Consider the following 25,740-nt stretch of genomic DNA (forward strand, 5'->3'; position numbering starts at 1 on the left):
AATATGAATTATTTATTGGTGTGGCGTTAAATTCGGCATCCAAATATATTTCATTTATTGTTGTAGCATGGGATTAAGTGCAGCAAAAAAAAATTATTTTATATTTACGATTCAGATCAGGTGCTGATAGTCCAAAAATTCAACCATTGGATCTTGATGGTGAAAAAGATAATGAGTTTGATGATGATGAGGTGGATAGTATCAGTAGCGCCGCAGTGGCAGATGCAGAGATGGTGATGAGCTGGGTTTGCTGGTGATGGTTATGACAGCAGCACAAAGCAGCTCAGTGGAGAAGCAGGTGGCGGTGGTGGTGATGGTAAAAGAAAAAGAGAACAACAGCGGTGAAAGTGGTGGAAGAGAACAGTTGGACGGTGATAAGTGATGGTGGTGGAGGAGGCAGCCATGGTGATGGTGAAAGAGAAGGAGAACAACCGCGGTGGAGGTGGTTGAAGAGAACAGTTGGACGGCGATGATGGTGGTGGCGGAGGAGGAGAACAATTGAGCAACAATGGTGGTGATGGAGGAGGAGGAGGCGACCATAGTGATGGTGAAATAGAAAGAGAACAACAGCGGCGGAGGTGGAAGGAGATGAAAATGGCAACAGGAGCCGCGGTGACGGTAGTGGAGGATGAGATGGCGGTGCTTGCGGCAAATCTTAGGCGGCTCAGCACGGTGCTGAGTTTTGGCTGTTCGGCACCGGATCCAAATCCTTATATTTATTGTTGCATGTTTGGCGCGATTTCTTGCTTGCCAATATAATGTTTTCCAAATGGTGTGCATTTCTATTTATTATGAAATATATCGTTATATATATTATATATGTAATATCAATATCCAAAATAAAAAATAATTATTATATTTGAGACACCTTTTAAAATAGATTTTAAAAAATTATAAAATATAACAACCAACGAAAAATTAGATAAAAAGATGCAAAATCCTAGTAAACTAAAACTTTGCAAAAAGTGGACATACAACTCCGATATATATATATATATAAGATGAGAAATGGAAGTCAATGAAAATGATCTAGTGAGTGTATGTTCATTGGTGGAGGGAGGATGAAATAAAATTAAATTGTTGGAAATGAAATCAATCATGAACAAGATTATAACAAAAATATATATATTCATAATCATATTTTTCAATAAAAGTAAATTATTTTCTCTCACAAAATATTAAAATAAAATTACATCACTCAAACGACATCATAATTTCACGAGATACTTTTACAATTCTCAATAACTAATAATAGAACTACATAAACTTTGGATAGGCCTATTTGGATCTCTTTCTGCCAGCTTCAATAGTCGATCGTGATATCTCTCCAACATCTTGATCGGAGATGTAACTTATCCTCATAATCATTTATTATGATTATAGAAAGAAACCAAACAATATAGTCAAGTGTTTATCCTAATATGGAACAACTTGATCTTGATAGAGATGGGGTTTTCACATGCCAAGTTGATAGAAAATGCTCGATGCAAGAAAATGGCAATCTAAAATGCCCCTGAAAAATGAACAAATTTTTAGTATGTAATTATTCCTTACAATTAACACTAACATCGTATTAAAAATAAAATTGAAAAGGAAAAAAACTTACACGAAAAAAATTGTCAACCCTAGAAAAGGTTTTGTATCCTATGTTTAGAACATCTTTCAACTCTCATAATTCTCCAATTCATATCGATCATTTGACATGACTGCAATTTTATATTAATCATTGCAACACAATCACTTATATTTTTCTGCAAAAATATAAGTTTTTCCTACATTCTTCACTTACATTCTTGTTTTATGAAATAATTTTTTCTTGCTATTTATAGACAACACCTATTAATCTTATATAGGTCTTTTTTACCTAACACGCCCGTATTAATTACCTTACCTACCAACCACCCTAATAATTTTTAAAATAAATACTTAATAATCCTCCTTACCTGTCAACTATCTCTTTATTACACCAAACTAATAAATATATTTCTTGATTTTGTAAATAAAATCAAAAATAAAAATCCAGATTTACTGTAACAAAATTTTAAATCATCAATATTTTCCAATCCCGAATAGTCATCAAGGAAATCCATACTCCTATTGCAAAAATAAGTAATTCCTTATTATGCCAGCATAGAAATTAGAAAATAATTAAAATAAAATAATAACCTTCTAGAACCATCTTGGACAAATATATTTGAATTTGAAATATATTGAAATTTAAATTCTTTATTTGAATCTTCTTACAATTAATTGCTTAAAGTATTAGAAATGAAATTTTGAGGCATATATATTTATATAAAATATTTGTATTCCATGGTAATTTTGTAACAAAAGCAATAGAACACATATACTGAATGATATTGACAAAAATAAAAATTTAAAAAATATGCATATATATACCAAATTTTCTAAAATTTTAAACAAAAAAATAATGCATATACATCGATAGAATTCAGGATGAAAAACACAGTACTTTCAACAATCGAAATTACAATCTCAAAGTTATATTTACCATACTTGCTAGAAAACTATAATTATATATGGTCAACAAACTATTTCTTGATGAAGAATTTACCAACAAATGCCCCAATTACACATGTGTATAGGTCATCATCATAACCATAATCAATATATGAATGCATCTTTGTGTTGCCTTTTAATGAGCTAATATGTGTACAATGTCTAATCAATTCCACATCTGCAGAAGATTCAATGTTTTTGAAATATACATGATCACAATAGGACTAAAGTCAAGAAAAAAGAAAGAAAATATAACTTTTAAAACATATTGAATAATGAGATAATATGTGTACAAAATGATTGCAATCAATCATCATGTTAATCGTTTATACTTTTTTTTGTAGGACTGTTGAAACATTTAAGGATTTGTGTTTTCGTTCTACTAAGAAACTAGTTCTTTCACAAAGAAAAGCATCTTAATGTAAAAATATATCAGATCTAAAATTGAACGCATAGAATGCATAAACAAATAAAAAACCTCACGAAGGTTCTTTGAAGAAAATTGGAGAAAACAAAAAGAAATTAAATTGAAGACGGTTGAATATGGCTAAAACAAGGACGGCATGGAATAAGAAAATGAGAGGAAAAAAAATCTCAAGAAGATCGGCTAGGGTGTTAAGAGTACAATTAAAGGTGTTGACTATGTGATTTATACCTGAAATGAACGGGCAAGATAAAAAACCTAGATCCGATGGCTAGCATTGATAGTGAGGCTTAATTGGGCTTCAATTGTTTGGTCTGACCCAAAGTTCTTAAGGAAGTCCTCAACCTAAATATCGATCGTAGGTGAAATTTCTTAACAAGGTACAATAACATTAAAATTTGGGCAATAAGGTTTGCAAATCTAAAGCATTTAGAGAAATAATTTTAGCTTTCTTCGAGGAAGTGAAACCAACACGTTGCTCAAATATTGATGGGCTAAACTATCTATAGATGGCTAGATATTTAAATTAGAAAAAATTTCTTGCGATCAATATTAAAATAATTTTGGCTGTGAAACAAAACTAACAGAAATTAAGATGAAAGTAAACACTTGAAAGACAAAAGTGTTGTATTTTTGTATAGTAAAACTTAATTTTAACAAGAAACAATACAGTAAAACTTAAAAACTCTTGTATTGAATCAAACATAAAATAAAGCACGAAAACGCAAAGAGAAGTTCGGCTCAACCCCTTGCACAACCCTAGAAAAAATATCGATGCGTGGAAAGGAAACACAGGCTCCAGCTCTGCCTAGAACAACCCCAACTAACCGATTAAGTCCCGCACACCAAATCCTAACCACAATCACTCGCACAGTCAATCCTCACGAATACAAGAAGATATTCGCTCAAATCTCTCAATCTTACACTAGGAAACACTCGCCCATAAACTTAGAGTAAAACCCTCACACAAGATCCTCAATCGATCGTACACAGAACTGAGAGGAAGGAGACAATAAGCTGAGAGAGAAAACGCGATCTAGATGTCTTGATGAATGAATCTGAAGAGCAGCGGCATAAGTATCATATCATACACCCTTTAACACAAATCCAATGGCCATGAACAAAACTCTTCATCCAACGACTCATATTTGGTCTTAGAAAATAAATCTATTAGTGGGTTGGGCCAAAGGTATTGGGCCACGGCTTCACAGTTATGGGTTTTAATTTAATATACAATAACCTCATTATAAATCACAGGCCAAAACTCAACAAAATCTCCACCTTTTTGGGCATGATAAAGTGAGGCGTGCCTAGGGGAATCATCATAGCCACCTGTGTTAGAACACAAAGTTAGTATTTACTCAGAAACAAAATACAAGAAACAACATAGTAGGAAACAGTAAACACCTAACGGGGATCAAAATCTAAAATTCTTAAGCATGATTCAAAGTTTGAAACAGGCAGCGTCTTTGTCCCCATATCAGCTGGGTTAAATTGTGAAGGTATTTTTTTCAAGTTTTATAAACTGAAAAAAATAATTTTTAGAGGTGTCATATGATAGGTGCATGCCGAATCAACCAACCAATCATTTTTGCAAACAGTGGTCACATAATAACATTCAGATTTTACCATATAAACATCATCAAAAAAATTGATTTTCTAAGGTAAGATTTACATGTTCTTGAGACTACCCTTTACCCATAATTCCATATGCATTGCTGCTGTGTTCATTTCTCACTAATATTCTCTCTACCACTCGCGATATTTTCTTCCTTCAGTCATTGAAAGTTCGACGTTGGGTTTTTCCGGCCGATTCAACATAAAATTGAGAGGTGAGTCTTCTGTGTACCTTGGGGAGTGATTGGTGAGGTTTTCTACTGTCCGATTATCCCTAAATTGAACTGATTCCGATAGAGTGTGGGGTTTTCGATTTGGGGTTATAGATTAGGTCACCGGTGGATGTCTATTGGCCGTCAACCGTCGTGCTGTTGTTTACGGGTTGCTCTTCGTCTATTGGAGTATAGCTTTGAATATTCTGAGCTACAATAGGCGTGTGTTCACTAGATCTTGTCTACGATTGTGTTTTGTTTTCAAGTTCTAATAAAAGTGCATATTTAGTTTCTGCGTTTGGTTTCAATTTCGATCCTTTAAAATAATACAAAAAGTTTATTGACCGTGTTTGCAAACCTACATCTACGGTGGTCAAGCCAACTATTTTCACAAGATATATTAATATAAGTTTCGACATAGTACAACGAGTTTTTATAAGCATTAATGTAAACTAATGAACCTGCAACCCAAACCCTTGGTTATCAAGTAATCCTCCAAGCTTCACTTTGACCTTCGTAGTGTAACATTCTCTTACTTGAAGTAGAAACTCTCTCTTTCCGTCTTTAACTAATTATTGCAAGGCCGACAAGCCTTTTCATTCAATCATCAAGGCCAATTGAGATTGTACAGAACCTCAGTTTGTCTAAGGTTACTACCAGAGTGATCATGTCGGTTGGATTTTTCTCTCATTGATTCATTTCTACCTTCATTTCCTCTTTGGAAGAGCTCTCAAATATAGTGAAGCCTCAATTCAATATCGGAGCATAAACCTTTGTACCCAAACCATTTCCTTACTAGCCTATTTTATTTCATTGTATTCAGTTATATAGTTGACAAGGAAAATCGTTTGATTTTTTTCTTTAATCATCAGTTTGCCATAAGTGTTTTTAGCTAAGCAAATCTAAACTACAACTCAAATTTAGAAGTCGGAAATCGTACAAGTGACTGAATGAGGTGTTCATTTAATGTCCACATTATTACATATAACAGACCTTTTATGTATATCATATGATTTGGGCATGAGTGTGAGAAGGACCCAACAAGTTCTCCATCCTGTTGGATGGGCAATTAATGTCCGTACAATCAATTTGCGGCTGAATAAAAATAAAAATATAATTTTATTTATTTTAGGGGCGTAAATTTGGCGCCGCAAAATTATTATTTTCTGTTGTGGTGCGATTTGATGCCAAAGTGAATGTCATTTATTGTTATTGCGGCGCCGGCAAAATGTGGACCACAAAAAATAATTTCATTTATTGCGAATTCAGCGCCAAAATTTCTTTTATCTTTTTTATTTTTTGGTGCCAATAATTGATAGAGAAACAAGTGGTGTACATTTCTATATATTACGAAATATATCATTACATATATCATTTATATATGTAATATCAATATAAAAATATAAAAATAATTATTATTTTGGCACACCTTTTAAAATCAATTTAAAAAATTATAAAATATAATAATCAATGAAAACTTAGATAAAAAAGATGCAAAATTGTAGAAAATTAAAACTTCACAAGGTTAGACATACAACTTTGAAATATATATATATATATAAGATGAGAAATGGAAGTCAATGAAAATGGTCGAGTGAGCATATGTTCTTCGGTGGAGGGGAGGATAAAATGAAGTTGAATTGTTGGAAATGAACTCAGCCATGAAGAAGATTACAGGGAAAATATATATATTTACATTTCTCAATAAAAATACATTAGTTCATCTCACAAAATATTTAAAGAAAATACATCACGCAAATTAAACAACATCATAACTTCACAAGATACTTTTACAATTCGAAAAGTAGCGGTTGCGGGTTCTCACATTGTCAATAAAAATATTACAATTCTTTATAACTAATAACAAAACCTTTGATAGGCCTATTTGGATCTCTTTCTGCCTTCAATAGTCGATGGTAACGTTGCTCCAACGGAAGGATTGGGAGCTCCCATTAAGAGCGAAGCTTATCCTCATAATAATTTATTATAATTATAGGAAAAAAAAAAACCCAACAATATAGTCAAGATTTTATCCTAATATGTAACAACTTGATCTTGATATAGATGAATCTTTCACATGCAAGTTGATAGAGGATGCTCGATGCAAGAAAATGCCAACCTAAAGTATCCTGAAAAATAAACAGTTTTAAAAGTATATAAGTTATTCCTTCCCATAAACACTAACATTACATTAAAAAATAATATTGAAAAGGGGAAGAACTTACTTGAAGAAAATGACAACCCTATAAAGATTTTGTCTCTTATCTTTAGAACTTTCTTCGACACTCATAATTCTCCAATTTATATCTATCATTTGACATGACTGCAATTTTGTGTTAATCATTGCAACACAATCACTTTTGTTTTTTTTTTTTTTTACTTTTCTTGGAAATTGACAGGGTGTGTTTCTTTTGCTTGGGTTTGAAAAATTTTGGTTTGAATTTGGTATTAAAATAATATTTGATAGGATATTTTAGAAGATAATTTTTTTTTTTTCTTTTTGAAAAAACATAAAGTCCAAATAGTAAACCTTGAAAAAATTGGTCTAAAGAGACGGACCCTGTACAATTTTTCCTACACTCATCACTTCATTCTTGTTTTATAAATTTTATTTTTCTTGTTATTTATAGACAACACCTATTAATTTTATATACCTTTGTTTTACCTAACACGCCGTATTAATTACCTACCTACCAACCATCCTAATAATTTACTAAATTATATATTTAATATTCATCTGCCAACTAACTCATTATTACACCAAACTAATAAATATTTTCCTCCAATTTGTAAATATAATTCAATAAAATTCAAAATTTACTGTAACAAAACTTTAAATCATCCAATATTTTACAATGTCGAATGGTCAACAAGGAATTCATACTCCTATTGCAAAAATAAGTAACTGCTTATTATGCCAACATAGAAATTAGAAAATAATTAAGAACAAATACAAATAATCTTCCAGAACCATCTTGGACATATATATTTGAATTTTAGAAATATTAAAATTAAAATTCTCGATGTTAATCTTCTTAGAATTGCCTAAAGTATTAGAAATGAAATTTGAGGTGCATGTTCTTATATAAGATATCTATATTCCATGGTAATTTTGTAATAGAAGAAATATACAAAACACACGTACCACTACAAGAAATTTTCAATTTTGTAACGATGTTTTTTCGTTCCTAAATTCACTTTTTCCGTTACTAATGATATTAGAGACGGAATTAGAAATGGAATTACGTTAGCTACGTGAACTTTAGGAACGGAATTCCGTTACAAATATACTATTTTTTTTTGTAGCGATACTAAATTACATTGACTAACTAAATAAAAATTGCAAAAATATGCCTATACCAATTTTTATAAAATTTCAAATGAATAATAATAATAATAATAATAATAATAATAATAATAATAATAATAATAATGCATATACTTTGATACACTTCAGAATGAAAAACACAATAGTTTCAACAATAGAAATTACAATCTCTAGTCATATTTACCTTGCGAGAAAACCATGATTGTATAGTCAACAAATTATATCTTGCTGCCCTAAATTACATATGTGTATAGGTCATCATCACAAACATAATCAATAAGAATGCACCTTTATGTTGCCTCTTCGATACGATGATCAATTCCAAGAGCAATTTGAGCATCATTTCCACATGCATAATCATCCATATTCACAATTTGAGTTGTTCTGAGAGCATTGCATGCTTCTGCAAAAGATTCAATGTTTTTTAAAAATACATGATCGCAATAGGACTAAAGTCAAGAGAAACAAAGATGATATAACTTTTAAAACATGTTGAATAATGAGCTAATATGTGTACCATATGATCGCAATCAATCATCATGTTAATCGCTTATACTATTAATTTATGCTGCAGGACATGTTGAAACATTTAAGAGTTCATGTTTTCAATCCACTAAGAAACTGTTTCTTTCACAAAGAAAAACAACTTATTAATGTAAAAATATAACCATTACAAAAAAATAATATATTTGTAACGGAATTTCGTCCATAAAGTTCACGTGGCTAACATAATTCTATTCATATTTCCGTCTCTAATGTCATTAGTAACGGAAAAAATAGATTTAGAGACAAAAAAGTTTTGTTACAAAAATGATTTTTTCTTGTAGTGAACAGATCTAAAATATAAGGCATATAATGCATAAAAAAAAATAAAAACTTTAGAACTCCATTTTCATGTGTTGGCTCAAATACATACCATCCTAAAATCTTTGTGAGTAATTATAGGAAAAAGGCAAAGCATAACAAAAATAACACATAAACCTAACTCCCAAAGCCACAAATCCCCTCAAACTTAACAAATGAGAATTTTATTCTTCTAATAAAAATCCAGAGAAACCTCACAAAAATTCTCTGACAGAATTCGGAGAAAATTCGAAAAAAAAAAATTAATTAAAGGCAGTCGAATATGGCTAAAACAAGGACGGCATGGAATAAGAAAGTGAGAGAAAAAAGCACCTTCTCAAGGAGATCGGCTAGGGTGTAAGGAGTACAACTAAAGATGTTGATTAGGTGATTTATACCCAGAATAAACGGGCAAGATCAAATACCTAGATCCAATGGTCGGCATTGATTGGGCATCAATTGTTTGGTTTGGCCCAAGTGCTTAAGGAAGGCTTCAAACCAAATATTCATTGCGAATAAAATTTCTTAACAAGGTAGAATAACATTAAAATTTGGGCAATAAAGTTCGCAAATTTAAAGCACTTAGAGAACTAATTTTAGCTTTCTTCAAGAAATTGAAACCACCACTTTGCTCAAATATTGATGGGCTAACCGAATAGATGGCTAACTATTTAAATTAGGAAAAAAAAAAAAAAAATTCTTGGGGTCAATATTAAAAAAAGAAATTGGTTGTGAAACAAAAGTATTAAAAAGTACGATGAACGCAGACGCTTGAAAAGATAAGAATTTATTGACCGTATTTGGAAAACCTATATCTGGGGTGGTCAAGCCAACTATTTTCACAGGATATATCAAGATGGATTTTGAGATAGTACAACGAGTTTTATAAGCATTAATGTAAACTAATGAGCTTGCAACCCAAACCCTTGGTTATCCACTAATCCTCCAAGTTTCAGCTTGAGCTTCATAGCATAACATTATCTTAGTTGAAGTACAAATTCTCTTTCGCTTTTAGTCTTTAACTACTGAATGCAAGGCCGACAATCCTTTTCATTCAATCATCAAGGCCAACTGAGATTGTGCATAACCTCAATTTGTCTAAGTGTACTACCATAGTGAACATGTCAACTGGATTTTCTCCCATTGACTCATTTCTACCTTCATTTTGTCTTTTGAAGAGCTCCCCTAATATAGTTAAAATTCAGTCATCCGAGGCCACTTGGTTAAATGGGCGATGAAGTTAGTTTCATTCGTATTAACATATTAACCCTTGAAAGCCATGAGGGGCAAGCTATTGCAGACCTTTTGGCCGAGCACCTGGGATGATCCAGGCCGCCCCCACGGAGTACGTTGGGCTGGAAATATGGCTCGTTACTTTTGATGGTTCCAACACTGAAGGAGCAGTAGGTACTGGAGTCGTGATAACCATCCGCAGGGGGGAAATATGGCGTTTTGCCTACCAACTTCCGCAAGGAATCACCAATAATCAAAGCTGATGGAGCCGGAAGGAGAAGAGCTTGAAACATTCGTAAATATTTGAAAAATTTATATCCATCATTGTGGGAACTTAAGGACAATCCGGGCAACAACAAGAAGATCATGTACTTGTAAACGTAAGTTAACCATTTCGAATTTGTAACGGTGAGTACATTTTTTGCATAGTATTATGGTTCGCCCGGAATTTAACTTTACTCAAAGAAAAGGAAGAAATGAAGCAAATTTCAAATTCCTACAAGACAAAAAGTTATTTACTCCTTATATTTTGTAAAAGTTATGCTAATTTTATGATTTTAGGCTATTTATCAAAAGTTTGCTACTATTATATACAAATATAAAATAATTATATGTGTAATAACATATTTGTATTTTAAGTAAAAATTTAGATATTTTGATATTAATTTTTATGATTTTTTTTTATTAAAAAGTGATACTTTTGAATAGGATATAAGAAAATGGTAAAAATAATATTTCGAATTCGAAATGAGTATTTAGTAAAAAAAATCTTTATTTAAAATCTATACTTACTATTTATTTATATAAATGTTATAATTAAATGAACTCAATATATATTTTACACATATTCTATTTTAATAAAAAAATTACATTATCAATTCTATAAAAAATTCAATGTTATACTTATAAAAAGTACAAAAATAGTATCAAAATACTATAAATATATTTTTTTAAATTTTCAGTTCCAAAAAATTTTGAGAACACATTTATAAGACTGGAGAAATACTGTAGAACTAAAAAAAAAAACATTTTTTTTAATCCACCCGGGATTGAAATCGAAACCGTCTCCACGGAACCCTAATTAGGGATGGACGTTCTCCGCTGCGCTACTGTTACTCTTCCAATCTTGATTCATTCTGTGGTGGCAAACCCTAATTTTTGTAATTTTGTGTTATTATTTATACGTAAAACTATTGTTTATCTTTATTGGTAAATTTAATAAATAATGTAATTATTGTTTTTATTATATTAGATTTTGTATTACATTTTATAAATAAATTAATCAAAGTAATACTATTTTTCCTCGTGTCGCTTCCCTTCTCTTCCATATCAACCAAACACACTATTACAATTTTAATATTCTTTCTCCTCCCCTCCCTTCTATTAAAATCCTTCCCTTCCCCTCCCCTCCCCTCCCCTCCTTTGAACCATATAGACCCTTAGGGTTTTTTCTAATTGGGGATTTATCCATTGGTAATTCCTCTTCAATTTTGTTTGTTGTGTAAATTGGTAAGAAGATGAATTGTTACGAAGAGCATGAGATTATAAAATCAGCATTACCTTGTTAACGAATTGCAATGACTCTCTTAGACTTGCATTTGTCAATTTTTATTCTGAAAGATAATCAATAAGTACAGGCGACATAGGACAATACTTGATAATAGCTAGATAATAGCTTTTATTCTTGGTTTATATTCACAAAGATGAAATATTAAACATTATGATCTTTAATTTATGTGATATATCCATTCATTTTATTTTTTTGCAGGTGGAAACGATTGGAATTTCCTTGTTCTCATTCAGCAGTTCTATTGTGAACCAAATATGACCATTATATATGTTCTAAGCATTCGTTGCATATATTTGTCTTTGGCAAGCTTTTCTAACAAAATTCCCAGTTTACGATAACATCCGGTAATTTTTTTTTGTTTAAGTTTTTCTTGCTCCCTAACTTTGCGCACAATTGCAAGAAATAAAATAGTTGAAGGTATACAAGTGTGTGTACACATACGTGATAATATATTTCTGTGAATGTCAAGAATGAAGAAAATGCCGCCACCAACCTTTGTTTTTATAATTGTTTTTGGTTTTCATATGATTGTGGAGTGCTTTGGTCGATAATTTGTTAACACAACTAACTTGATTTCCAAATATTTACCTTGTATGGTATGTAACATTAAATGATCTTGTGACATTGTTCTGATGATAATAAGTAAGAGACAACATAACTTCTTGAAAAGTATTAGTATCCAAACATATAGGATTTTCAATTACTTGTATTGCATTTTGATAAAATTCCTTTTTGCTTAGAAGTATCTTTGTTAATTCCCTAGGCATTGTTACCACATGACCATAGAAGTTTATTTGCTCTTAGAATTCACTCTAGTGAGTCATCAACTAACGAGTTCACATTGATATGGTGTGGCTTAGTCACACATCGATTTTGCAACATATTCTATTTCCTTTAGATGGATATAAATCCGGAGGTGGCGTAGTTCCATGTCGACTTCTTACCAAAAGCTTTTATCCTTAGGTGGCTATAAATACGGTAGGTGTTGATAAACTTAAGCATACAAAATCAAGAGAGCTTTAGTGGGTTGTATGCACGTCTTGGCAAATTCTAAAGGTACTTTTCTTTTTAAATTATGTAGTTTTATGTCCTAATTATGTTCTCTTTTTTATATGTTTCTTTACTGTTTGTACTTGCATTATTATTAAACATGTATGATATATTTTATCAACTAGATAAATATAGGACAAAAGTTATAATGGATATACATATAAGATATTTTTTGCAATATTCTCATTAAATACAATTGTGATAAATTGCCAATTTGTTTTAGAAATTAATATTTCATCCATCTCCTAAATTTATTTTCAAATGTCCTGTTAGTATGTTCAGTCAATTTACTTATTATTAATTTTTGGCACAACCAACAAGTAACATTTAAACATTATCTTCTATTCAACATTTCTTTACAATGTCACTACTTTTATTATATTCTCTCTTTATTTTTAATTTTTACTTAAATTTTTAAAATATATCCAACTATTTTTTTTTTATCACTTTTTAAATAAAATATTATTATTTTTTAATCTCCGTGCTGAATTTAAGTGTGGTAATTTTATCGGACGGAGGGATCATTAGATTAAAAATGAAAGACCAGTTGTTAAGTTTAAAATTAAATCAAATTCACACAGAAGGAGGCTCTACGCATAATTGGGGTATGTGTTGCGCTCTGGTTTCATACTAGAAATAGATCAACCAATGCTCGACACATAGTGGGGTACGTGTCGTGCTCTGGTTTAATGCATGAAATAGATCGACCAATGCTAGACACGTAGTGGGGTACGTGTCGCACTCTGAGTTTATGCATGAAAAAGATCGACCACTGCTCGACACGTAGTGGGGTACGTGTCGCGCTCTGATTTTATGCATGAAAAAGATCGAGCACTGCTTGACACGTAGTGGGGTATGTGTTGAGCTCTGGTTTCGTGTATGAAACGGATCGAAGAGTGTCCACCGTTGGCTCTCAATAAATAGACCCCCGATCCTCCCTTTCTTGCACACACACACACAAATTGTATTTGGGAGCAGCGAGAAGATTTATATTCTCTTTTTTCAGTAGCAACTTTCTCGGTTATTGACAATGTTTCGCAAGAGTCTTTTCAGGTTCGGCATCTAAGTTATTTACAGCTTTCCTTTTTGTCTATGCTTCCCTCTAGTTATTATCGCCATTGAAAATATTATTTATTTGTGCCATCTTTTAGGATACTAAGCCATTAGATCTTCTTGTTTGCAGAACATTGGACGGCGGGAGAGCGTGGATTCAACGTAGTGAATCCTATTATGAACTGAACATGGAGTTACATAAATGGAAGTTGAGCAAGAACCATGGATTTGATCCATCTGTCTTTGGCAAGCTTTTCTAATGAAGATTCTCGTGTTTGATGGCATCCTGTGAGTTTTTGTAAATTTATTTCTCCTTACCCTGCCCCCCCTAATTTTGCATAGCCTGTTGTTTTCATTTGTGCCGTTACTCACAATCGACGATATAATCATGTTGCAGGTGGATGCTATCGAACTATTACGATGTGGAATAGTCTGAAGGGCTTAATGAGGAGGCATGAGGCTTAAGATGTTACTCCATCAGTATAAACCCCAACCAGACTTTCTACTCGAATGTATCTCGAAATTTGCTTAAACTCCATCCACTAGGATTGTTTTGGTGGTTCAAGATCGATGTATTGTTGGAATTTTTTTGAATTGAAAATATATATGTTTATGTGATGTTTTGAATGTAATTGTGAATTTTGGATGCGGCTGTAATATGAATAAATGTGAAAATAAATTCGAGTTACGGAGACGCATTCTTATTTTCTCACCAACATTGTTGAATGGCAATTGCAATTGTCAAGTGATTTTGTTTATGTTAATTTATCGTTTCGAATAATTTTTAAGTGCTTCCCTTGAATGATTAGATTTATCCATAGATTTAACATTAAATGATCGTATTTCTTGATGTATAATTGAAATGTAAGAGTGAGATAAATGCTTCGGAAATCCAAAACCCAAAAAAAGTGGTCTCGAAAATTCGGAGACAAGTAGAAATTAATATTAACCTATGATGCCTGCAGCTTTGGATTTGGTCTCGAAAATTTTGAGACCATTGAAAAAGCGACCTCAAATTTTACTCTTTGGACACCATTCTGAGGCAAATTCTGAAGCTTTAAGAAAATAGTCTCAGATCTAATTCAAATTCCAAAACCATTTTATGAAGTCAAATTAATATTTTTTGGTAGTGATTATCTAGCATCGACACAAAATATCGATATTAAACACTCGACTTCATGCTCGACATTACAATCATATGTATTCCAATATCAAAGCAAGCTCTGGTGTTTGATTTTGATTATTATTTTTTTTTCTCGCAAGGACAAAAATATCGTTTATGATATTTTATAGGTATTTGAAAGAAAAATAAATGTCTTTTAAATTTATAATTCTATCAAATTGAATGGAGACCATTAAATAATAGATTTTTTTTCCCCTTATAATATGTATTACTCTCTCCATCCCAAATATTTTGATTAGTTTATTCTTTTTTAATTAGGAATGTCTAGAAATTTAAATAGTTTTTTTTTTTTTTACTTAAAACTACATGTATCTTTCTAAATACAATTACATGTAAAATATATTTGAAAATTCGTGCTAAAATAAAAAATTAAGAAAACGAAAAAGTACATAGTTAGAATAAAATATGAGTTTTTTAAGTTAAAAAGATATATATTAGGCATAAAATAGGCTTTTTTGTAGTTGATATATTTAGTTTCTTGTGTCTTGATAAATAATGTATGGCGATAATATTAAGCATTTTTGTTTTACACGCAAAATATATATACTTTCACATTTGAAGTGCATTTAAAAAGTCAGAGCAAAACAAGCAAACAAAAAAAAAAAAAAAAAAAAAAAAAAGCCAGAATTAGAATAAAATATGATAATTTTAGGTTAAAAGATATACATTAGGCATAAAATAGGTCTTTTGTTGTAGTTAGTACACCATTTTGGTGCATGAAGTTGATTCACAATGTGTTCACCAAAATAATGTCCAACACTTATCTCAATATGCATCACACATTAATTCCGTGCATGAAGTTGATCAACGACGTGTTCACCAAAATAGTGGTTGACACGTATCTCAATATGCATCACACATTAATTCTGTGCATGATGTGGATCAACCATGTGTCACCAAAATAATATCTAATACGTATCTCAATATGCGTGTCACACAAATTTCGTGCATGCAGCGGATCCATCACGTGTTCACCAAAATAATGTCTGGCATGCATCTCAATACACATCACACACTAATGTCATGCATGATGCGGATCAACCACATTTCACAAAAATAGTAGCTGACACGGATCTCAATACACATCACACACTAATTTTATGAATGAGCAGACCAATAGTGTTTCACGTGTATCTTAATACACGTCACACACTAACTTCGTGCGTGGAGCGCATCAACCACGTGTCCACCATAATAGTGTATGACACGTATCTCAATACGCGTCACACGCTAATTTCATGCATGTAGCGGACCACCCACGTGTCACCATAATAAATACCACATTGGTCTGGCTCTCTTCTTTATAACCGAAAGAAATTTTTGCAAAGCCTTTCGTTGTATTTTGGCCCGTAGATCCGACCCGTTTGACCCGCGTCCATATCATTGCCTTTCTATGAGCTGCAACCCGATCCAAATGCCGTGTTGACCTGACCCGTATGTGACCCGTCTCCCCACATCAAATCTCAGCCATCCATCCTAGGGCTTCAATCTGAACCGTTCATTGTTTAATATATATTGCTGCAGCACACCACAAAACACACAATACTATGTGTGCGCCGTTGGTTCTTTCTCTCTCACTCTGTCTCACTTGCAATACCGGTGGTTCCGGTGATTTTTCACTGTGAAATTGAGAGGTTCTTTTTTATGTATGCTCTGGGGAGTGTTTGTGAGGATTTTTACGGTTCGATTTCTCTATTTCATTACGTTTCCGTTGTGAGAGTGGGGTTTCACTTCTTTGGGTAGAAGATAGGTGTTTCCTGGGTGCTGTTGGCCGGCGCCAGAGTTGTTCGTCGCTGTTTTGGTCTCGTCTTTGATAATAGTGGCTGACCTACAAAAATCTGAGCCACATAGCGTGTTTCGATTGTGTTTCGACTTTTTTTCTTGTTCCGGTTATCACCTTTCATGATATTTGGCGACGATTTTAACAAGTGAGTTATTAGTGATTTTCTTCATTGTTTCACAAGCATGTTAGTAATTAATGTTCTTTTTTTTTTCGTTCTAGTAAGTCATTTGAACTCTTTGTAAATTAATAGAGCTTTCTTGTTTTAAAAAAAGAAAACCTTATGAGAGTAGATTTTATGCGTCATGGATGCTATCGAACCATTACGATACGGTGGTGGTGGAGACGCGATGTCTATCGAGGATACTGCTTTCTTGAAGCTTAATTCCTCTAGAAACTGTCATGTGATTTTGTTGTTTCATATACACACAATCACACTGACAGTGACGGCGGCACTCCACGCATTCACAGTCAGAGCTCTGATCGACTATGTTTGCCCTATGCGCTTGAATGGATTCAACCTGGATGGAGGTAAACAAAGCAATGCATGCGAATTGCGGAGCCAGGTCGATCTTTTGAAATTAAAGATTGATAATCCAAGTTACCACAGACGGAATTGCCTTTTCAGGTTCCTCTTCCTGTTGTTTTAAGCAAAGAATTAATTTAATCTGTCCATCACTGTTGTTGGTGTTATTCAATTTATTTTTTTATTTTTCTGGTAGGGCATTGGCAGATCAATTGGAAGAAGATGAAGATGATCATGAGAAGTACAGAAGAATGGTGGTGAAATGTCTAAAGGTGAACATATAGTGTGGAGAATTTATAATATTTGGTGTTCTTAACATTAATCTTAATTACATATGAATTTTTTTGGCATATTTGGTATAATATTGATGTTAGCAGGGGTGGATGTATGTGGGGGCAAGGGGGGCTCCAGCCCCCCTCCCCCACCCCATCCCCTTATGATTTTTAATTTTTTGTTTTTATTTTATAATATATAATATAAAAAATAATAAATAAATTAAAAAATTGTAAAAAATTGATAGAATATTTATGTAAAAATTTAAATTTTGAATAATAAAAAAATTTATATCATAATAATTTTTTGATAATATAAAAATAGATATGAACAAAAAAGTAATATATAATAATTAAAAAAAATCTTCAAAAATTTCTCAACCAAATACACAGGAAATGATATTTTTAACAGCTTTTTTTTAATAAATGTTTTTATTATTTATCAATTTCATATAATACAAAATTCATCTTGTAATATGCAGTTGTCAGTGTAGATTGATATTTTGCAAGATTTTCGAAATATGATAACTCCATTATAAAATTATTGGATAACAAATAGATGATGATCGTTTCAAAATTTTAAAAATTAGCCCCCCCTTTCATCCTGGTCTGGTTCCGCCTTTGGATGTTAGAATATATCAATTAAAACATATAGAATGCTATGGAAAAATAAATCACAGATCTCAAACATTCAGTCATTGCTTATCCTAAATAGAGAACTAGAAAGAGTTTTTCGGTTGTATCCATAAGGTAGATCGGTGTATGTTTTCTTTTTTGTTCCAAATCTTAGCTCTACGAACATGATGGAGTAGTTTACTTTTATTTTTTTATATAGAGTAGGTCGTAGTAACCCGTTGATTTTTATAAGTAAATAAATCCATCCATCATAAATTTAGCTAACAAATCAAAAAATAATATTAAATAATAATTTAGATTGTTATTCAAAATATTGAGATTATATTTGATTGTTATCGAAATAAAATTAATTGTCCCAATAAATCTAACAATTGTAGATTATTGTTTTGACCAACATGTTTCGTTTGATAGGAAAATCCAACGATGTTTACACCCTTTGTTGTTGAAGATGAAGTTCCTTTGATAAATATTGCGAATCCAAACGGCAACGGCTTGTAACTGCAAGCCGAGAAAGAATTGCTATGGACGATGATGAAAGCACAAGAAATGCATAGATCCACGCAACAAATGTAAGTTTTTGGTAGTGTAGATGGATGCTATAGAACCATTACGACAAGGTGTGGTGGTGGAGACTATCCGCCTTTTTAATATGACATGGAAAAGTATGCCAGCACCGGAATGCAACCTTCTAGCTCCGTCCCCTCACCGATGCCTCACGGAAGAGTATAGTTATGTAAGGGGCGCTGTCTAACCCGGCCTGCCTTCTAGAACCCCAATTCTGTCATGAAGATTTTAGTAATTAAGATAATGTAAAAATGAGGACGAGCATTGTACATTTTGTAATTAAAAGAATTTTATATTCTCTTATTATTTGTTGTTTGTGGATTTCAATTTTTGGGTTTGAATTTTTTAATAGTAACAAGTTGAATTTGAATAGTTGGTTGATGTGATATAAATAGAGGTTGATGTGATATAAAATAAATTTGTAGTATAATATAAAATAATAATAATAATAATAATAATTGTTTGATGTGATATTTTTGGATGAAAAAAGAATTTAAATAGTAAACATTTGTGGTAAAATCCACAAAAGAACATAACCTAAAGTTTATTTTAGTTTTTAATGATGATTTTCGAAATAACACACCAAAATAGTGTGGCTTACCGGTTGTAATCATTTAATTTGTAGGCTACTGGTGTTTGATATAACACACTAATCATTTTAATGTCTTCAATAGTTTGCCAATATTTTGTGCTCATCCTCGAATGGATACATTTTAAAATTTGAACACATTAAATATATTTTGTCAAATAGGTGAAGCTACACAAGTTTAAATTGTCTATACAGTTATTCTAAAAAATTACTTGAACACATCTTAGTTTTTTGTATTTTTAAGATTCTCGAAAACTTACAATTGAACAATGCTGGTGATTTTTGCGAACTCCTAGGAGCGCAGCCGGCGGGGATTATAAATGAATCATGGAGAATTTGACATTGTAATTAACGAAAGATAATTAAATATATTAAAATGTGGCAAAAAAATCCAAAACCAACACTCGACACGTATTAAAATATATGTCCCACTCAAATTTCATGCATGATATAGATTAACCATGTGTCCATCATTTATAATTTGTATGATTATTTCGGATACTAAGCCATATCATTCAACTCATATAGTTTCTCCTAAAAATATATTTTTTTTTTACAAAATATTATTTAAATTAAAATTAGACAAACCAATACACATGTATATATATTTAACCTAAAAAGATATTTCATTCTAACTCTATAAATTTTCTCTTACTTTTGCTATTTTATTTTTTTAACCCCACACACACTCATTTAGGATTGAACTCGACATAGCCTCTAAGCGAAGGATGCCTCGGCACTTGAATTTATTAATAAAAAACACTTTTTTCCTTTTCTTTGAATTTGTTTTAATATAATTTAAAAGAATAAATATATATTTTTTTTAGAAAATAATTGCGTAACAAATTTATTTTATACTTTATTTTGTATCATTTGGTGGTTATTACAAACAAATTAACGTAAGAGATAAAATGGTCAACTTTAAGTGTCGTGAATTTTTATTACAATAAACTCCGTAACTAATATTAGTATTTGTTACAAACATATTGTTACGAGTCAATGTTTCATGGCGAAAGCCAGAGTTTTTGGTAGTGAAAAGCGGAGCTGCAATGTGTCTCATTGACGTTAACCGATTGTCGTCCAAAAATAGGCCATGAGCTGGAGTTGGCCAGAGGTAAGAAAAATGGATGGTCTTAAGGGTTGTGCGAGGATCTGTAAATGTATGGTATGCATTGAATGGTGATGACAGCTTCGGGTTCAAGTTTGAGTCCATGGAAAGGCAATGATGGAAGGAATGGAAGGACACAACATAAAATATTGGAAAGAAAGAATTGGGAAAAATAAATAAATAAATAAATAAAAGAAAAATAAGGGTGTGTTTATATTTGATTTATGATATAATATATATAATTAAAAAAAATTAAAAATGTGCTTAAATATTTTAAAAATTACATAAATAAAATTTTATATTCCATCCGTCTCAACTCAAAATATCATTTTTATCATTTTCGTCTGTCTTACTCCATAGTATCTTTTTCATATTTTAGTAAAAATAATCATACACCAATACCAAAATATTGTTAACTTTACTTAAATTACAAACATACTATTACACATACAATTACTTTTTACATAAAATCAAATGTCAAAAATGTCAAAACATCTTACACATTTTCACTAACTAGTAAAATACAATTATTTCTTAATTTATTACAAAATCTCAAAGAACCCCTTTGAACTGGGACGGAGGGAGTATTAATTAATATTATAAAAATAAAATAAAATTTTGAATTTATATACATATATTTATTTATTTTTTAAAAAGAAATTAGGTCCCATATGGGCAGCTACGGTGTTAAATGCATTCATATAATACAAATACAACACATAAACTAACATCACATGCTATAGTCTTATACAGTACAAATAATAGTTGATTTTAGCACACCATACTGATATAAAGCATACTTGTAACTATGAACCAACAATACAAATACAAGAATAATAGTCTTTGAATTATCATAAATAATAGTTGATTTTATCATACTACATACTGTTATAAAGTACATTTATATTACATGTCTTTATTATGCACACCATGTACTACGTATAACAAGAATATATGTTACTTGTATATTACGAATTTTCCAATTCAACACTTTAACCGTTCCCATCTCATATAATTACTATTTGGGAAAAAATAACATTAAAAGTATAATATCAATCAATCTAATTAAAGTCACCTTCCTATTTTTGGGCCTCTAAGCATTATGTGATTTTCTTTTTGTGGCCTTTTAATGAATAATAAAATTTGAAACTCAATAGATGTATTGGTTGTTAAGGCAACATAGGTCAGACTTCTTTAAGTGTTGAATTTTAACTTTTGAATATTATTTTAAGAAAATATATTGTATATTAAAGAAATGGAATTTAAGTAAATATTCTAAATAGTAATTTTATATGTTTGTTGCTCTGAGCATTAAGACCGGAACAAAACTATACATTTCCAATTTAAATTAATGTGATTTATATAACTTTCTTTTTAGTAATTAAATTAAGATTCGACATTTTCAATTGCTTGTTATTATTATTATTATTTTAACATATTTTAAACTTTAATTTCAAATTTTTTTACTAAGTTATACCTTAATTTTATTCCTAGGAATTGACTATTGATACATCTATGCATTTCTTATTCTGATTTGTATTCCACTACAAGAAAATAGTATTTTTGTAACAAAATTTTTTCATCCTTAAATTCTCATTTTTTGTTACTAATGACATTAGAGATAAAATTAAGGATAAAATTACATTAGTTACGTGAATTTTATGGACATAATTTCATTACAAATATATTATTTTCTTGTAGTATAGAAAGCAATTCTCGATTTAAATTTCAAGAACACATATATGTATTAGGATATGGATGGATTGAGCTTTGTTGGGTGCTGTGATTTCTTTTGGTAAGGAACTATAGATGCAAATCAACAAATATGAAACAAAGTTATATATTAATCAGTTAATCGACTTCAAATCAACGACGACACTATATTCTTGCACAACAAGCGGAACAAGTTCTCTACTTGGATTATCCAAATGCGACAAATGAATACTCTCTTTGGCAAGATTACATAGATGTTGAAATGGTAACATAACATAAAATTAAAACAACTTTTCGATCAAACTATGTTTGTGATTGTCTGAATAGATTGATAGAAATGAAAGGTCGAGATTAATAGATACAAAAGCCATTTTTATAGTAGAGAATTCAAGACAAGACTATTATCATAATACTATATCTAAAATTAGCAACTTGAGTAATTAATGTATTCTCTATCTATTATTTATTTATTTATTATTATTATTTCCGATCAGTTTACTTTGGGTGTGTTTGTTTAGGGGTTTGGATTTTGAGTTGAGATTTGAATAGTAAAAATTTTGAATTATAATAGTTGTATAATGTGTAATAAATAGAAGATGTTATGATATTTTGAATGTAAAATTAATTTTTAGTATAATATAAAATATAAAAAATAAATATTTGATTTGATACTTTTGAGAAAAAAAATTTAAATGAATAGTAAAATTTTGCCAAAATCCTTTAAACGAACACACCCTTAATGAAAGTGATGATTTTTTGCTTCACCGGCATGATCCTCCCTCGCCTGAGGCCTATTTGGACAAGAGTGTGGGAAGGACTCGACAAGCTGTCCATCCTTATGAATGGGCAATATAATTAATGTCCGTACAATCAACTTGCGGCTGAACAGAAATAAAAATATAATTTTATACAATATTATTTTATGTTGTTGTGCGATTTGGCACCAAAGTGAATGCTATTTATTGTTGTTGTGGCTTTGCCAAAATGTGGACCACAAATATTATTTGGTTGAACTGTCTTTTTCAATCCCGTAACTGGAGCATGTTGCAAATTAATTTCATAAGTGGAAAATTTTTGTTGTTTTAATCCTCCGACGCCGGAGACGTCCATGTGACTCGCCGGAAGCTACTTGTATGCCAGGTGTCCCGCCAGATCAGCGACACCTGGCGGACATATGGGTTTTTTTTTTATTTTTTTATTTTTTTAATTGGACCAAATAAAAAAATTAAAAAAATTAAAATCCACGCCCGGCGGGGACACGTGGCCTCCGGCGAGCCACGCGAGCGTCTCCGACGCCGGAGGACCTAAACAGCGAAAATTTTTCACTTATGAAACTAGTTTGCGACATATTCCACTTACGGGACTAAAATAATAAAAGGGTCCAGTTACGGGACTAATTTGACGATAAATTATATTTTATTTATTGTTGTGGCACGAATTTGGTGCCAAATAGATACTGACAAATATTTTTTTTTAGTTTTTATTTTTATTTTTTGGATGACAAACTCTGCTAATGAGAAGATATATAGTAATCAAGAAACAACAGCGGATAATGCAGTGAAACTGTTGCAGGTTTGGTGGCACCGTTTATTCTGTGCCAAAATTATGTTTACACGGGAATGTACATTTCTATATCTTTAGATATATTATATATATAATAATATCAATATAAAAATACATAAAATTATGATATTTGGCGCACCCATATTTGGCGCACCCATATTCTAATAATTATGATATATAACAACCAATGAAAAATTAAATAAAAAGATGCAAAACTCTAGAAAATAAAAAGCTCGTAAAAGTGGACATGCAACTTTGAAAGATAGATAGATAGATATATATATAAGATGAGAAATGGGAGTCAATGAAAATGGTCGAGCTGTGACTATATATTCTTAATTAAATCGAAATTACGCACTGGATAAACCTTCGGCCACGAACCATGTGTGGCAGGTGACGTGAGGCGTTGGGGGTTTGACCCATGATCTCACGGTCACAAGTCCAACCTCTACGCCACCAGGCCATCCCTTACGGGACTAGTATTAAATAAATCTTAATAGATCGCATTCAACACATTTGGCTAATCAAGTCGAGCTCTTTGATATTTTTTTCATCTAAATTTCGACAGTTACATTTTGCATTGCATCATATTTAGGGTTGGTTTTGGTTTCTTTCTCGATCTCATTAGGATTGAACGTCTCAATTATATTAATTGTGGGATAGAAAATTTTAATCTAAGTCTTTTCTTATATAACAAACTTTTCCTAAAGCACATTTTGTGGCTAAATATCAAAAATTACAAGATGACTGTTGTTGTAATATATTAACCTACAAACATCTCCCACAATCATAGAGTTTGTTCTTTTATATATTATATCATTCTCAATTAAAAACATACATATTAATAAAAATACATTATTTCTTCTCACAAAACATTTCAAAAATACTTTACTCAAACAACATCATAATTCCACATAATACTTTTACAATTCTCAATAACTAATAACAAAACTACATAAACTTTGGATAGGCCTATTTAGATCTCTTTCCGGGTGATATTTCACCAACATCAGGATTGGGAACCGCTATCAAGGTGAAAATTCTCCCCATAATCATTTATTATAGTTATAGGAAGAAACCCTACAAGATGGTCAAGATTTCATCCTAAAATGAAATAACTTGATCTTGATACAGGCAAGGTTTTCAGATACCAAGTTGATAGAAGATGCTCGATCCCAGAAAATGGTAACCTAAAGTAACCCTGAATAACGAACAATTTTAAGTATGAAAATTATTATTTACAATTAACACTATTGAAAAGGTAAAAAAAACTTACATGAAAAAATTTGTGAACCCTGGGAAAGCTTTGTCTCTTAGCTGTAGAACTTCTTCCAACTCTCATAATTCTCCAATTTATATTTATCATTTGACATGACTGCAATTTTGTGTTTATCATTGCAACACAACTACTTACTTCTTTGTACTCCCCAAAATAACAGTTCTTTCTACACTCTCCACTTATATTCATGTAAAAAAATTCATTTTCCCTGCTATTTATAGACAACATCTATTAATCTTATATAGTTCGTTTTCTACCTAATACGCTATATTAATTACCTACTTACCAACCACCATATTAATTTTTATATATTTAATTCCTCCTTACTTCCATTATTACACCAAACTAATAAATATTTTCTCTTATTTTTAAAAATATAATTAACAATAAAAAAATCAGATTTACTATAGCAAAACTTTAAATGATCGATATTTTCCAATCTTAAACAAGGTTCAAAGATGGTAGCAATGTGAAACCAAATCATCCTGAGATTCATCTAAACCAAAGCAGCGAGTCAGGAAGGATAAAGATCATGCATCGTAGTCATGAAACGAGAACAGACTGTAATTCAAAGATATGGCTTCAGTTTGACAAGGAAAATGCAAAGTACAAAGTGAGAGACTTTGAAGACAATTACACAATCATGATCTACATCCTACAAAACACAAGCACATGCT

General features: G+C 31.2%; 1 protein-coding gene and 2 long non-coding RNA genes across 4 annotated transcripts; 2 read left to right on the plus strand and 1 right to left on the minus strand.

Moving 5' to 3' along the window:
- Positions 1-7,202: 7,202 nt before the first annotated feature.
- Positions 7,203-9,320, minus strand: LOC127266560 (uncharacterized). The gene is made up of 2 exons (XR_007842161.1): positions 9,278-9,320; positions 7,203-8,504 (listed from the first exon to the last, which is right to left on the minus strand). It is a non-coding gene; the product is annotated as an uncharacterized LOC127266560 (long non-coding RNA).
- A 4,409-nt stretch (positions 9,321-13,729) lies between these two features.
- On the plus strand, positions 13,730-14,567 carry LOC127266576 (uncharacterized). Its single transcript, XR_007842165.1, has 3 exons — positions 13,730-13,850; positions 13,981-14,138; positions 14,248-14,567. It is a non-coding gene; the product is annotated as an uncharacterized LOC127266576 (long non-coding RNA).
- A 2,014-nt stretch (positions 14,568-16,581) lies between these two features.
- On the plus strand, positions 16,582-19,114 carry LOC127266561 (OVARIAN TUMOR DOMAIN-containing deubiquitinating enzyme 7-like). 2 transcript variants are annotated; one of them, XM_051296837.1, is made up of 4 exons: positions 16,582-16,961; positions 17,089-17,441; positions 17,536-17,611; positions 18,659-19,114. In XM_051296837.1, exons 2-4 carry the CDS (start codon positions 17,119-17,121, stop codon positions 18,743-18,745), a joined length of 486 nt encoding a protein of 161 aa, XP_051152794.1. In that variant the 5' UTR covers positions 16,582-16,961; positions 17,089-17,118; the 3' UTR covers positions 18,746-19,114. The 2 variants fall into 2 exon arrangements, with proteins under 2 accessions (XP_051152794.1, XP_051152795.1); XM_051296838.1 differs by having other exon boundaries at positions 17,258-17,441.
- Positions 19,115-25,740: the final 6,626 nt, after the last annotated feature.

The sequence above is a fragment of the Andrographis paniculata genome, unplaced genomic scaffold (genome assembly GCF_009805555.1).
Source record: "Andrographis paniculata isolate CXL003 unplaced genomic scaffold, ASM980555v1 Contig76END, whole genome shotgun sequence".
Lineage (NCBI taxonomy): Eukaryota > Viridiplantae > Streptophyta > Magnoliopsida > Lamiales > Acanthaceae > Andrographis > Andrographis paniculata.